Source organism: Dicentrarchus labrax, unplaced genomic scaffold, assembly GCF_905237075.1.
Source record: "Dicentrarchus labrax unplaced genomic scaffold, dlabrax2021, whole genome shotgun sequence".
NCBI classification, from domain to species: domain Eukaryota; kingdom Metazoa; phylum Chordata; class Actinopteri; family Moronidae; genus Dicentrarchus; species Dicentrarchus labrax.
The window spans coordinates 16,004,735-16,018,250 of record NW_026136713.1 but is presented as its reverse complement, the minus strand read 5'-3'; the positions used below and the strand labels follow the sequence as shown (position 1 = coordinate 16,018,250).

General features: G+C 40.2%; 1 protein-coding gene across 17 annotated transcripts in view; it reads right to left on the bottom strand.

The window, feature by feature from the left end:
- The window catches only part of tenm2a (teneurin transmembrane protein 2a), a 196,296-nt gene that overhangs the window by 142,197 nt on the left and 40,583 nt on the right, over positions 1-13,516 (bottom strand). For all 17 annotated transcript variants that reach the window (XM_051419667.1, XM_051419669.1, XM_051419668.1 and 14 more), the window contains exon 2: positions 6,296-6,676. In XM_051419667.1, coding sequence (XP_051275627.1) covers positions 6,296-6,521 — 226 coding nt within the window. In that variant the 5' untranslated portion in view covers positions 6,522-6,676. The remainder of the gene's footprint in view (positions 1-6,295; positions 6,677-13,516) is intronic.

The window sequence follows — 13,516 nt, the reverse complement described above, 5'->3', positions numbered from 1 at the left end:
GACAAAGATAAAGAGGGATTGGAGGAAGAGGGGAGGGATCGCATTTAATCTCACCACCATTTATTTTTAATAGCATGCAGCTGCTTTGTTCTCTCTTTGATCACGAGCAGTCCAGGTTGACTGTAACCCAATGGAATGCAAGGACACACACAGACATGTGTGCACGTATACACACAAAGAAGCATCCAAACACACACACACATCTGTATTTTATTTTATTTCTGTTGGTTTTTGCCCTTTCGTCCCAATTTTTAATGTCCAAATCTGTACACTCTGCAGTCCTTGTCACTGTCTGTGCAGGGCTGCAGACAGGGCTGCAGACAGATATATGCTACTTCTGTGACACATGGTGTCATCAGCCACTGCAAGCGATAAGCTTCAGCAGGAGGCATAGCATGTGGTAGGTATATGCATCCACCACTGTGCAGGAGCCCTGACTAGGCAGAAGTCGCTAGTGAGGCAACAAGGATAAAAAACCTCACTGGCTTCCCACTGGCGAACACTTTACAAGCCAATTGTGCACACTGCAAGCCGTCCAGAGGCACCATGACCAGGAGTCAAACCCTGGGCATCTTCAATGGTGGGAGAAAACTTTACTCCTGTACCACCTCTGTACCAACGCATGTTTGTCTTAAAGGAATGATGTCTGCAAAGGTAGTTTACAATGTAAACACAGAAGTGATTTGAAGTGGTCAAAGACCACATTTATGTCCTTTGTCAAGCAGGTTCCTCTCATGCCATCATGGGGAATTCTGCAAACATGTCACTTGCTCTCTAAAGGGACAGGGTTAGTCTCTGAATCTCTCTGAAGAGGGCGCATTATGTCTTCTCACATTAAGTCTTCTTTCCACAAAGAATGAAGAGGACAGAGGAAGCAGGGAATGCTTCTCTAGGCTAAAACCTCTTCCCAACCACCCAGCACAGTGCATTTTCCTTGCCATTTGGTCTTGAATACAGGCAGTGGAGGCAATCATAACAGGATGCGAATGAAGAGTTTGGCAGAGTCTTTGGAAAAAGCAATCCTTAGTGACTGTAGTCATTTGTCACATCAAAGTCACTGGAGAAAAGGGAATACAGAATGAGGTAAACATGACCATTATACTGTGGGTATACTGCTGGCTCTTACAGGTTTCAATGGGCTCATTGTGATAATATTAGCACATACATCTGTCTGTAAAGATGGGTGGTCAAGCTTATAAAGCTCCGATAGCGGGCAAAGCCCTGAGAAAAGCCAAGCACAAAGACACAAACAGTATGCTTGTTCGCAAAGCTATAGAGAGGGCCTCATCATAACAAATGTGTGATATACTCACTAAGGCAACAATACAGGAATAACAAAGGTGAGAGAAAGGGAGGGATGAAAGGTGTGACAGTAGAGCAATAGAGAACATAAAAGAAAGTGGGAAAAAAGTGAGAGATAGACCCTCAGAGTGAGAGATAGATTGACTAGGGACAGTAGATGATGTTGAGTGTTGTCCAGGCAGTAAGGCAGGCAGGTGGGTGGTAGATTCTCTGTGTGGTTTCCATCTCTGGGGGAAAAGCAGCAGAGGAGAATGTAGAGAGGCTCATTTAGATCCTTCTAAAAGGAAAGGCCAAAGCTTCTAGAGACTGCAGTGGCTGTGATAATGCCTGCTGCCTAGAGGTGGACCTGCAGGGATGACACACCCCTGGGATGTGCTGAATAGGAGCTGCAAAGAAGGACTGGAAGAGAGACAAGGAGATGTACTGTATAGTATGGGTTGAAAGATCAAGAAAGACAGAGAAGTGAAAGACTGCAGACAAACAAAGAGAGACTGCAGTAGTAGAACAGAAGTGTATTGTGCTTCTATGCACTGCCCAGAGTGGTATATTACACTTTATGCATTTGTCGGTTATCTGTTTTGCAGTGATCCATACACACTCAGCCAAAACTGACCCACTGTAACAGGGAACTGAGACTAGTTAAATTTTGTATGTAAAATTAGGCAAAGATTTCTTTGATATTTCTGGTTATATGTGAATGAGGCTTGTACCTTTTTTGGGGTTGCTGATGTATTCAAATATGCTGCTTTGTGGTGTTAAATAGTGAACACTTGTAATGAGCTTTCCAGGCTGCTGCATGTTATGGTGAGGAAAGAATGTGTTATTTGGCTGTGCTTATCCAAGCAGACTAGGTAATATGTGTGTAATGGGGAAAACAGTGGAGTTGAAATCCAGTGAAAGCAGGGGGTCTGTTGGAATACACAACCAAACCTGCTTTTTCAAAATCTGCAAGGAGCTGTTTGGGACACTGAAAATAACTCAAAAGACAAAGGATATACTCAAAATCTGCAAATGCTCATAAATGTGAAATGCAGCCTGGTGTAGTTGCATAATTTGAGCGAGGGATTTCAACAATATGCAACAACATATTGTACAATAAAACAGCACTTTCACAACAACTCTTCTCAGTGGTAGCCAGATAATCAGACAAAATTGCTGATGAAATTTCACCTTATTCATTCAGCTTGACATTAAATGATATCAAATTACTTGTTGGGGGATAGGGGTTATTTCCTGACCAATCAGTAGGGAGTGGTGTATCCGTTCTACTGATCATTTTCAGTTAACGTTGTCGTGGTTGCTAGGAGCAACTGACTTAAGGTTTTTTACATGCTTCAAACAAACCTGTCGATTTAAAAGTTATTTCTGGAAGTCAACTTACAACCTCCTTTTCTAAATCCTGCCTACTAGGGTCTAATTGGTCAACAGTTTCTCCAACAGGGGGGAAATAGTTGTCGGTGGGCTCAGTACCAGACTTTTTGAATCAGTGAACAAATCTGAGACGTGGGTGTTGATTCAGAGGAACATAGAACACGGTTAACTCAGTCAACCAATTAACTTAATTTCATCATCAATCATCGGAATGATGTTTGAGAACTTAAACCCTGCACTGTACATATATCAGTGGTATATTCTGTAGTGTTATGTCTGTAGTCCGTCTTTCATGCAGATATAAACTCAGCATAATACTATCCCTTGTATCATGAAGAAAATATAGCAGAGAGGACATAAAAAGATGTAACTCTATTTTTCTGACGTTCAAATGCAAGCACAAGTTTGGGCCCCAATTGGAATATGGACAAATATGTTGGCTGTAGGAGGAATAAATTATCAACATGTAGACTTGGGACAGCCCTAAATAAAGATCACTGACATCTGCTCCTCTCACCTCCTTTTAAATCAGCAGCAAGTTTCCTAATGGGCTGGGAGGTAAGTCCATAGAAAATATTTCTTGCCCCAGAGGCACATGGTTGCAAAACATAAATATACAGCATCCCTAAAAATATACCAAACACACTCCGAATATGATTCCAAAGGGAGGTTATGTTCCTTTTTAAGTTGAATTTATGCTGTGGGAAACACTAAAACTCCAGTGAAGCTTACATGCATAATGATGTGCAGTTATTTTATAAGGCAATGATATCTAAGACTACTATTACACAAGTACAGTAAGCTGTATTTCGCACATTTATAAATATATTCACATCTATAGTAATATCTCTTTAAGCAAAAACTGAAATATACCGATCATAAACTTGTTCTTACAATGGTAAAGATTATTTTGATAATTGAAGAAAAGTGTTTGTGTTCTTGGAGTGCAGCTCCAACAACCACATCCCAAGATCCTTGATTTGGCTCAGGACACATCTTGAGGACATCTGCTATACTCCTAATAATTTACACTGCATAACTCAATGCAAATTAACTTTCAGAATTACCAAGGCAGCACAAAAAAATGACTCGTGAAAATAGGCATTTGTGCCCAAGCAGTGTTTGCACGTGCAGGGTAATGAAGCCAAAGCAACAAAAAACGTAAAAATCATCAAGATCAATATCAGAGTTGTATGAACCTTCCTCCAACAACTGCAGGTGAGTCAATAAGCTACTCAATATGAAACTCAGCAACAGTTTGTGTGAGTGTATGTGCATGTGTGAGTGCACATGCTCACTGGGTGCTCCAGTCCCACTCGTGCATGACTCACACCTTTTTGTCTCTCACATGAATCTAATGACAGATGTAAGGGCAAGTCAATATGTATTAACACACCACAGAACTGTAAATTGGTTGTGCTACACATTACCATTAAAAGCAAAATTGCAGTCTGAGAATAGCTTCGGATGACCTCAAAACTTCTCAACAAGAAACAGAAAGGCCATGAAGGCTCGCCCAACCAAAAGAACAACATCATTATAATTTAATCAAAGTTAATCATATTTTCTAGTGTGGGCCCATCAGCGCATGAATTACTAATATCGCAGGTCAGTTCAGATATCAAACCTCTCCTTCACACCATTTGTGGGATATTCAATAAAACAACAAGGACATCTGAATTCAGTCTCCCCTATGTCCAATTTTTTGTAGTTACTGCTGAAGAAAATAAAGTTTCTGTCTACTCTCGCCATCTTGCCACTGAACTACAAGCTGTTCAAAAGAACACATTGTGTCAGTCCCTCACTCTCCCATGTAATAGTTACAAAAATATTTGCTTGAAAGATGAGGAAAACTCTATTTATCTGCTGCTTTTCTCGCTGTGTCTTTCTCACTCTAACTCTTTTTCTTTCTCCCTCCTTCCAGCACTACTCCTCCTCCCGTGGTGTCACAGTCCATATGGTGCTGCAACACTGTTGGTCTCCTGTGGCCACACTTCCCACGATGCATCTGTGGCTTCAGGCTTTCGAGGGAGCTGATAGGCTGAGAGGACTGTGGTATCGACCAGCTATCGCCTGGTGTGAGGTCAGCCCGGTGCGGCAGTGGAGTGTGTCCGAACAGCACACACCACTGACTTCCAGTCTTTCATCCATCCCACAAATCAATCCTCCATTTTCTATCGTTACCTTTGCCTCCGCAGAAGTATGCTCCTCTGTTGCATTCTTTTCTTTAGAAAGAAAACATTTCTTCTCTGTGCATGTGACATTTTCTCCTTTAATCTACTGTCAATTTCTCGGAACGTTTGAAACCACGCACAGGCAGTCATGACACCTCAACGGTACATTTACCTTTTCAAGCTATAACAAAGATGCTCCATTTAGAAATACCATCAAGGACTCTCCAACATATATATCTATTTATTTTTGAGAGGGATTTTACTGTTATTCTTCTCTCTTCTGCATTGTTATGTTGTACTGCTCTGAGCTCTCTTCCTCTCCTGTCTGCGACCATGCAGAGAAAACAGAGCTTAGCAAAGATCAATCCCATTGAGTCTGACTCCTTTCACTAGCCAAGGATCAATACTGCCTGTTTCATGTCCCTTTGCAATATACACATGTGCGCGCACACACACACACACACACACACACACACACACACACACACACACACACACACACACACGCTTTAAAGACATGCCTATGAGAGCAGGCCCACCCCTTTAGAGATGACCTATCGGCCTATCGGCTAGCTTGCTCACCGGGGGATACAGAAGTTCATTATGACAGGCTTGCCAGTGCTAAAGGTCTGCTTTGGACCTCTGCTGCAAAGTGTAGCATTTACACCATCTGATTACATTAACAGCTTGTCACAGAGCACTCACAAGAAACACGCAGTGGCTAAAAGTAAGACACAGCTGGAAAACTTTTACACGTGCAACAATGTGACTGTTGAATGTGTGAAAGCAGATGTTTCACTAATGTAAGAATCACAAAACAGGACTGGAAGGGCTCTAAAAAGTGTTTAGCTATGCTTGGCTCAACCATATGTGCTGGACAGGAAAATGAGTTGCTTACTGGAGCTGCACTGAGAGCAGAAATAATTGGTAGAATTTGACAGGAAATTGCTGCATCCTTGAGTTTCTGGTTTTGCTTTTTAGCTGCATTTGGCAGCCTTCATTATCTGTTATATCTAGAAAGCATTTTGTAACCCTGGAACCATATTACATGTCATACACTCATTGTTTTATGAAGCCTGCAAAAACATCTCTTGTTTAATAACAATATCTAACTTTTTTTTTTTTTTTAAATGTATTCTATTATTATTCTATTATTTTATTATATATTTTACTTTTAGGGAATTTCTTGTTGAGAGTGAAATGAAAAGATTGATACCCCTCTTATGTCTGTACTGTAAAATATGAAGCTACAGACAGCAATCTGTTAGCTTAGTTAGCGCAAAGACTTTTACAAAAGGTGTAAAAACAACACATTGGGGTTCTGCACTACTTTGGTTTCTGTACAAGATATAAAATGTAATGATCCCAGTCCAGTACTGCATGGATCAAGCCCCAAACTACAGTGTAGTACAGCATTTGAAGTAAAATGCTTTACTTTACAAACCCACCTTGCCTGGAGTATTCATCAGCCTCGTGGTGAACCAGGTCAGTCACACAGCCCCCATAATGCAACCTCTGCTCGTGGTCGAAAGCCTTGAGTGTTTCACTGGAGCTGTAGGATTTCTGGGTAGGCACACGACACTCATCTGCATCCAAGGAGGCGGTGTTATACTGGGAGTCTTTAGAGCAGCGACCCCTGGTCAGGGAGCGGTGCCTACGATCCTTCAGATCCATGCTGAGGCTGATTGTAGGGGGGAGTAGGGATGCAGGGAGAGGAGATGGAAACGGAGGAAGAGAAGGAGGAGGAGCAGGGAGGAGGAGAGGGTGGTGGGGGGAGATGGAGGGGCCTCCTAGTGGGCCTCCGTAATGTCAATCTCCACTTCAGTCACCTGGAAAACAGAGATAGAGAGAGGGGGAGATGGGGAGAGTGGAAAAGACAGAAAAGGGTTGGTATAAAAATTAATGGATGCACTGCTGTGACTCACTCTTGCTTTGCACTCCCAAGAGAATATACTGGGAAAGTTAGGTAAGAGGGAGTGCGCCGAATGGACATTTGAGCAACCAGGCAAATATACAACACATCGGAGTATTGATGCGGGATAAGTAAGGCTATTGTGGGGAGAAACAGAGCTGCCAGTGGTGTGGTCGACAGAGTTAGACAACCATCGACCATACTGATGAAAAAGGGTCAAACCAACATTTAAATCCATGGCATAAAAACACAGAGTGATTCAAACATGCTCCTGTCATCATAAGCTGATGTCAGCGACGCATGGATACAACACAAAGGGGAAAACAATGATGACAAGAAGAGGACTGAGAAACAAAAAAAGTGGGTGGAAAGCCGAGAGAAAAGACAGACAGAGTGATGGGACAAGAGACACAGATTATCTAGACTGGAAAAGGTAAAGGTCAAGAAAGAAAGAAAGAAAGAAAGGCAGCCAGATGCAACAGGAAGGATGGAAGAAGAGGAGAAATGACTTGAGGGCATTGCTAGTCTCTCCCTCATTATCAGAGTGAGAATGAATCCTGCTCCCTTAGAGGCTGTAAGGGATAATCAAACACAGCCAGACGCAGATACACACACACACACACACACACACACACACACACACACACACACACACACACACACACACACACACACACGTCACAAACACCCAGAAACAAACACACTCAAATGCACATATACAGTATGGAGGTACCTGTTCTGAGATAACAGTGTTACTTGGCCCTGACACAGCTTGTTACACAACTTGTAACACAGCTAAACATGTACATCAAGACATCGCCTCCTCTGTGCTGACGCCTGATCTGTCCATTTCTCTTGCATCACAACCAGCACATGTTTAATCTATTCAAATCTTATACTTGTGGATGCAGATTATACATGATTATGATGCTAATACAGCATGATACTAGTGCAGCGGCCTTGAGCAACGCATTACATTAGCAGCTAAAGATCAAAGTACAACAATACAACAACCAGCAGTAATTGACAGGAACGCTTCCAGCAGCTGCCTGTATGGGATATTTATGGTAATAAATAGGTCATCCATGTTTCTATTGCTTCAGGCCGAGGAAAGTCTGGTCCAACCACTGCATTACAGTGTAGCATTGCATTTTCATCAAAGTATCTCTCAGTCTGGACAGCATGTATTGATATCAGAGCGGGTAAGGGCATTTCTAAAGAACAGGCATCATTTGATACAGAATATGTGATGTAACTAATTGCATGCTGGAACAGAGGAAGAATGGGAAGGGAGAAAAAGGGAGCGAGGTACTCATAGAATGTGAGTCAATCTATTCAATGAGGGCTCATTTTAAAATGCTTAGAAGGTAGTATTGAAAAGTGCCCTGCTATGTCCATTGATTAACAGTAGGTATTAAGTCTCATAAAGAGCTCATTATGCCTCTGCATCCATCACATAGGCTATTAGGAGTTCAACCTTAATGTGTTGGTACCTTGAATGGAGGGTGAGGAAACAGAGAGGGATACTGGCTCGGAAAATGTTGGGACATTCTGACTGGCATTATGCAAACGATGGGCAAACAAGGATTTGTGACTCTTCCCAGCTGTGTTTGTGTGTGTGTGTGTGTGTGTGTGTGTGTGTGTGTGTGTGTGTGTGTGTGTGTGTGTGTATGTGTGTGTGTGTGCACTGTATGTCTGCTGAGTGCATATGATAGAGGTTAAGGATATAATTATTAAAAATTTGGGGCAACGCTCTCATTTGCGTTTCTTTTCCAAAGCTCGATGAGATGTCTGATACCACCCTTTGTGCAGAGCCCAAGGAGGCAATAGCTGAGCATAAGGACTAGAAGCAAGGGAAAAACAGTAGCCTGCCAGCACCTATAACGTTCACAAATGATCAAGTTTTATATTGTTTGTTAAATCCCTATAAAATCTCAAATAAAAATAAAAACTTGATGAACATCGATTTACCCATCAGCATACTTCTCCAGCGTTAGGGTTGACCCCCAGCCTCTATATGTAATAACAATAATCTGGGAAGTCACAATGCCTGGGGGTATTTCAAATCAAATTGACACTTGTAATAACAGAATGTCACTTTATGTTTTCAGGCAGACACGAAAAAAAATGATGAATTAGACATTAAGTCACACATTGAAGCTAGTGGTGCGACTAGCTTATAGCTTAAACACTTAACTCTAAAACCTTAAACCCCTGCTTCCAGTCTTTATGCTCAGCTAGGCTAATCGCTTCCTGGCTCCAGCTCTGTATATAACGCACATTATTGATCTTCTCATCTAACTCTTGTAAAGAAAGTGAGGAAGCAAATTTGAACTATTACTTTAAAAGCAGTGTCAAACTTTGCAACTCAGTGTATACAGCTGAGTTTACAGATATAGGATTAAATATATCAATATAATATCTCCCATGTATAGTGATACACAGTTAACAGGTGTCTGAGTGTGTAGTAATTACACTAGAAGGACTTGATAGTAGTTTGTAGGTGTAATGTTACTTGTGTAGGAGGAGAAAGGACACACAATGAGAGATAGATGAAGAAAAGTGGAGAAAGCCTGGGAGGTCAATCACGAGATCTAGAATGCATATCAATCACATTCCACCCACGCAGGTGTTTTTCTCAAGGTCGCTGAAGCACACATCTGTGTACACATACACACAGACCAAACTTTTTCTTGTTAATTACTCCGGTGACACCGGTCCAACCTCCCCTGATCATCACACTGCGGTGTATTATCTCATTTATCAGAAGTATAATGACTTATTGTCATTTTGAGTGGTCGCATACCGCCACTTCATTGTATCCTACTAGTCAGGCACACAAATACATGCATATTCATATACAAACACCCAGAAAGACAAACAGACACACAAATGCGAAACTGTGCAAACACCCGCCTGAGCCTGCATGTAGCTGCATTTCCTTGACAGGCGAGAAAGGGTGGTTAGACGAAGGAGAAAAGAGACATGCGTGCGACCGTGAAGTGACCATGAAATCCAGGCAGAATGAGAAAAGTAATTGGAAGACGACAGGGAGGGTGGAGAATTCATTTTCGAAATTACAGAGGTGAAGTTTGGTACAGATAATGGCCTTTTCTCTGCAAATAAGAGCTTGGGAAGAAAAATATGGAAAATGACACAATGTAAATCCACTGTAACTAGAAATCACACCCAGTTAATAGGAAGCTAATGACATCAGAGTGGATTAGCGAGCATCAAACAAGATGGTTTCCCATTCAACCTGATCAACCTCTGAAAGAACAGAGAAAAGAAAAGAAGGCAGTAATATAAACGGTGTTAAATACAGATGCAGCTATTTTGAGAAGCTGTTTTTTTACCCACAGAAATCATATGTGTAACCACGTGTTTCAAGTGTTTCTTACACAGGGAAAATAAGCATTTACTTTTCTTAACCTGTCAAAATCTTAATATATCTGACACATTCTGTCACAATATGTTTTATACAGATTAAAATTGTAAACATTTATTTTTTTCCAAATTATGTATGTCAAATTCTTGCAGAGGAGGCTAGTCCCCAAGTACAGAAAAACTTGAAAAGTAAAAATATATATTCATGCCTCTGTTTATAGAAATCCAGCAATAGGTCAGCAATGTATCAGCAGTATAGGTGCATTAGTGCACTTATGGTTTGAAATTGCCTCAGGTATTTTGTGTTTTGTTGCGTCATACCTCAAATCTGCCTGAAGAAAGTGCTGCAGTGACAACCAGCTCTGGAAACATGCTGATCACAATCGACCTGACACGGCTGTGCATATTATTTCACTGCATTTGTAATGGTTACGTGTACACTGGCTAGATACCCAGAGACAATTAGCTGCAAAGATTCCATCCAGGCGCTGCTCTCATTTATCAGACATATAAGCACAGAGGCAGTGTGTGAATGATTGTATAGATGCTGTTTAGGGCCATCACACTGTGGGAGGCTTCCTATCCAGATGACTCCTACCGTAGCTAACCCAGTGGAGGCTCATGCAGGGCATGTTCACACTCTGTAAGCTAATAATATGTGACACTTATTGACATCTGACATACTCTATACAAAACAATATAGCAGAGCTTGCAGAGATCAAAGTTATTTTTAATGTAGATTGTTTATATACATAAACATGTCATGTTTGGTCTGTAAAAGAGAAAATAAGGAAAAATGCATGTCCTGAAGATGTTCATGGTGACATCTTCAAATGTCTGCCATGTCAAAAGTCAAAACCCTCAACACTTTATTTAACAGTTTATTATCACAAAAGACAAAGAAAAGCAGCACATTCTTACAACTGACAAACTGGAACTTGAGAATATCTGTCATATTTGCCAATTAATTTAATTGATTGTTTTATCTCTTTATTTTTACACTTATTTTTTTACTTGTTTCATTCATCTAATACTCAGTCATTTAATATTATTTCATTTTTGGAACCAGTTTTTTAACTACTGCTGCCACAGCTACTATTTTTCAGATGTTTTTCATTTCAACATTAAACATTGATTTTTACTTAATTGTATTTTTCTTATCTTTATCCTTCTATGTTATCTTCCTTTTTTATGTGGATTGTATATATACACAAAATATATACTGTGTATATTCCCGTATTGCTCTGTGTGATATACTGTACTTTTAGGGCCGCAATAATCATTACCCATTGATCTGCAGGTTAATTTCTAAAATAATCAATTAACTATTTGGTCTGTACAAAAGAAAATAATAAGAAATGTATGTCCTGAAGATATTAATGGTGACATCTTCAAATGTTTTGTTTTGTCCAACCAACATTAAAGTCTCAAACACTTTTAGTTTATTATTACAAAAGATAAAGAAACGTAGCAAATCCTCACAACTGACAAACTGGAACTTGAGAATATCTGTCATATTTGCCAGTTAATGACTCCTGTCATTCAACTAATCGATTGTTTTATCTCTCTATTTTTTCACTTTTTTTTTACTTGTTTCCTTCTTCTCATACTCAATCGTTACATATTATTTCATTTTTGGAACCAGTTTTCACTAATACTGCTACAGCTACTATTTTTCAAATGTTTTTCATTTCAACAATAAACATTGATTTTTACTTAATTGTATTTTTCTATTCGGTATCCCTCTTTCTTATCTTATCTTAAGGTTGGATAAGAAGAGCCTGTAAAGCAGCTATTATCCGCCTCATTTAATTCAATTGTAACCAAACCAAAAGCAACAATCAGCCAACAAGACTGGTGGCTAAAAGCCTGATAAAACACAGCATGAAGCCTTTCCATCAGAAAATTCATCCCCTTTTCCAACACTCTTTGTCAACAGGAGATGAAGTTCTTCATTTGGTGTCTTTTTCTTTCTATCTCTCTCTTTTTTTTTTAATTCGAAAGGAATTTGAATAGCAAAAGACAGCCTATTGAAAACACACGGCCCTGTTATCACAAAAGACTAAATTGTGGCTATAAAGTGTTTTGCTCTCAATTTTCTGCTGTTTTTGTGCTGCTGCTCAAATTAAGTTGTTTACGCAGTTTGTTCACAAAGACAAAGAGAATAAGACACAGAGTGACTGAGAGAAACAAAAGAGTAGACGGGGGGAGAGTAGAGTACAGAGAGGTTGCAAAAGAATAAAGAGGAAAAACAAATCATCGTATGAGACTTGTACTCAATTACACATCGCCAAAAAACCTGCGTGCATCTTGATTTCAGGAAGAGTGTCTACTTGAGGACCAAATATGGAGTATGAAGAGTAAATTGTTATACATACACTTCATCAAAGCATCCAATTACATGTGACGATTTCCCTCACGAGCAGCTTCTACTCCACATCGTAACTTTAGGTGTAAATCCTTATTATCCTAATGATTAATTGCTTTTCAGAAAAATCTTTTCTGAGGGTGCATACTGAAACAATGCAATTAGTTTTAACACGGTATAGTAATTAACAGCTTTTTAGACAAATATTTCATTATGTACATATGCTTTCAATTTCACTGTATGGATAACAAATGTAAGCTGTATTTGATGAGTGAAAAAAAGTGTGTGTGTGTGTTGTCTAGAGAAAAGGCTTATGGGAGCTTCGCTGTCAGTGGAAGAGCTGGGCCTCCTGATTACTTCCTGGAACTAAGATGTAAGTGAGTATGTGTGTGTATAAAAAGTCATACTCGTGTGTATTAGCATATATAAATATTCCTGTATGTATACACAACTATAAACACACTATGACCTCTATCATTCTCTCTTTGACACATACACACATACAAGCCTTCCTTGTATGTGTTTTAAACTGGGCTCTGACTGAGAGGCTCCTCACCATGAACAGTCATTAATCATGTCTTCGATCTCGGGTGGCATTGAAAGTGCACACACACACACACACACACACACACACACACACACACACACACACACACACACACACACACACACACACACACACACACACACACACAAGGCAAAAGGATGGCTGGGGCTGCTTGCATGGCTCCAGTTCAACTGGAAACTGCAGCCCATTTTGGATCCAAGATGATCCGTGAGCCAACAGCTGAGGGGCGTGCAGGACAGGAAACATTTCATCACTTGCGCTCCCACACACCTTGCTCCATTACCTCCGACACCTCTCCTAGCCAAATAGGGAAGAAAATCACTTCCTTATTAAGTGTGATCAGTCGTGGTATTCACTCGTTGTGTCACTATTTTTATTTGTAAGAGTTTAATTTGGTGTGTTTTTTTGTCGTTGACATTGGCGTGATAATGATG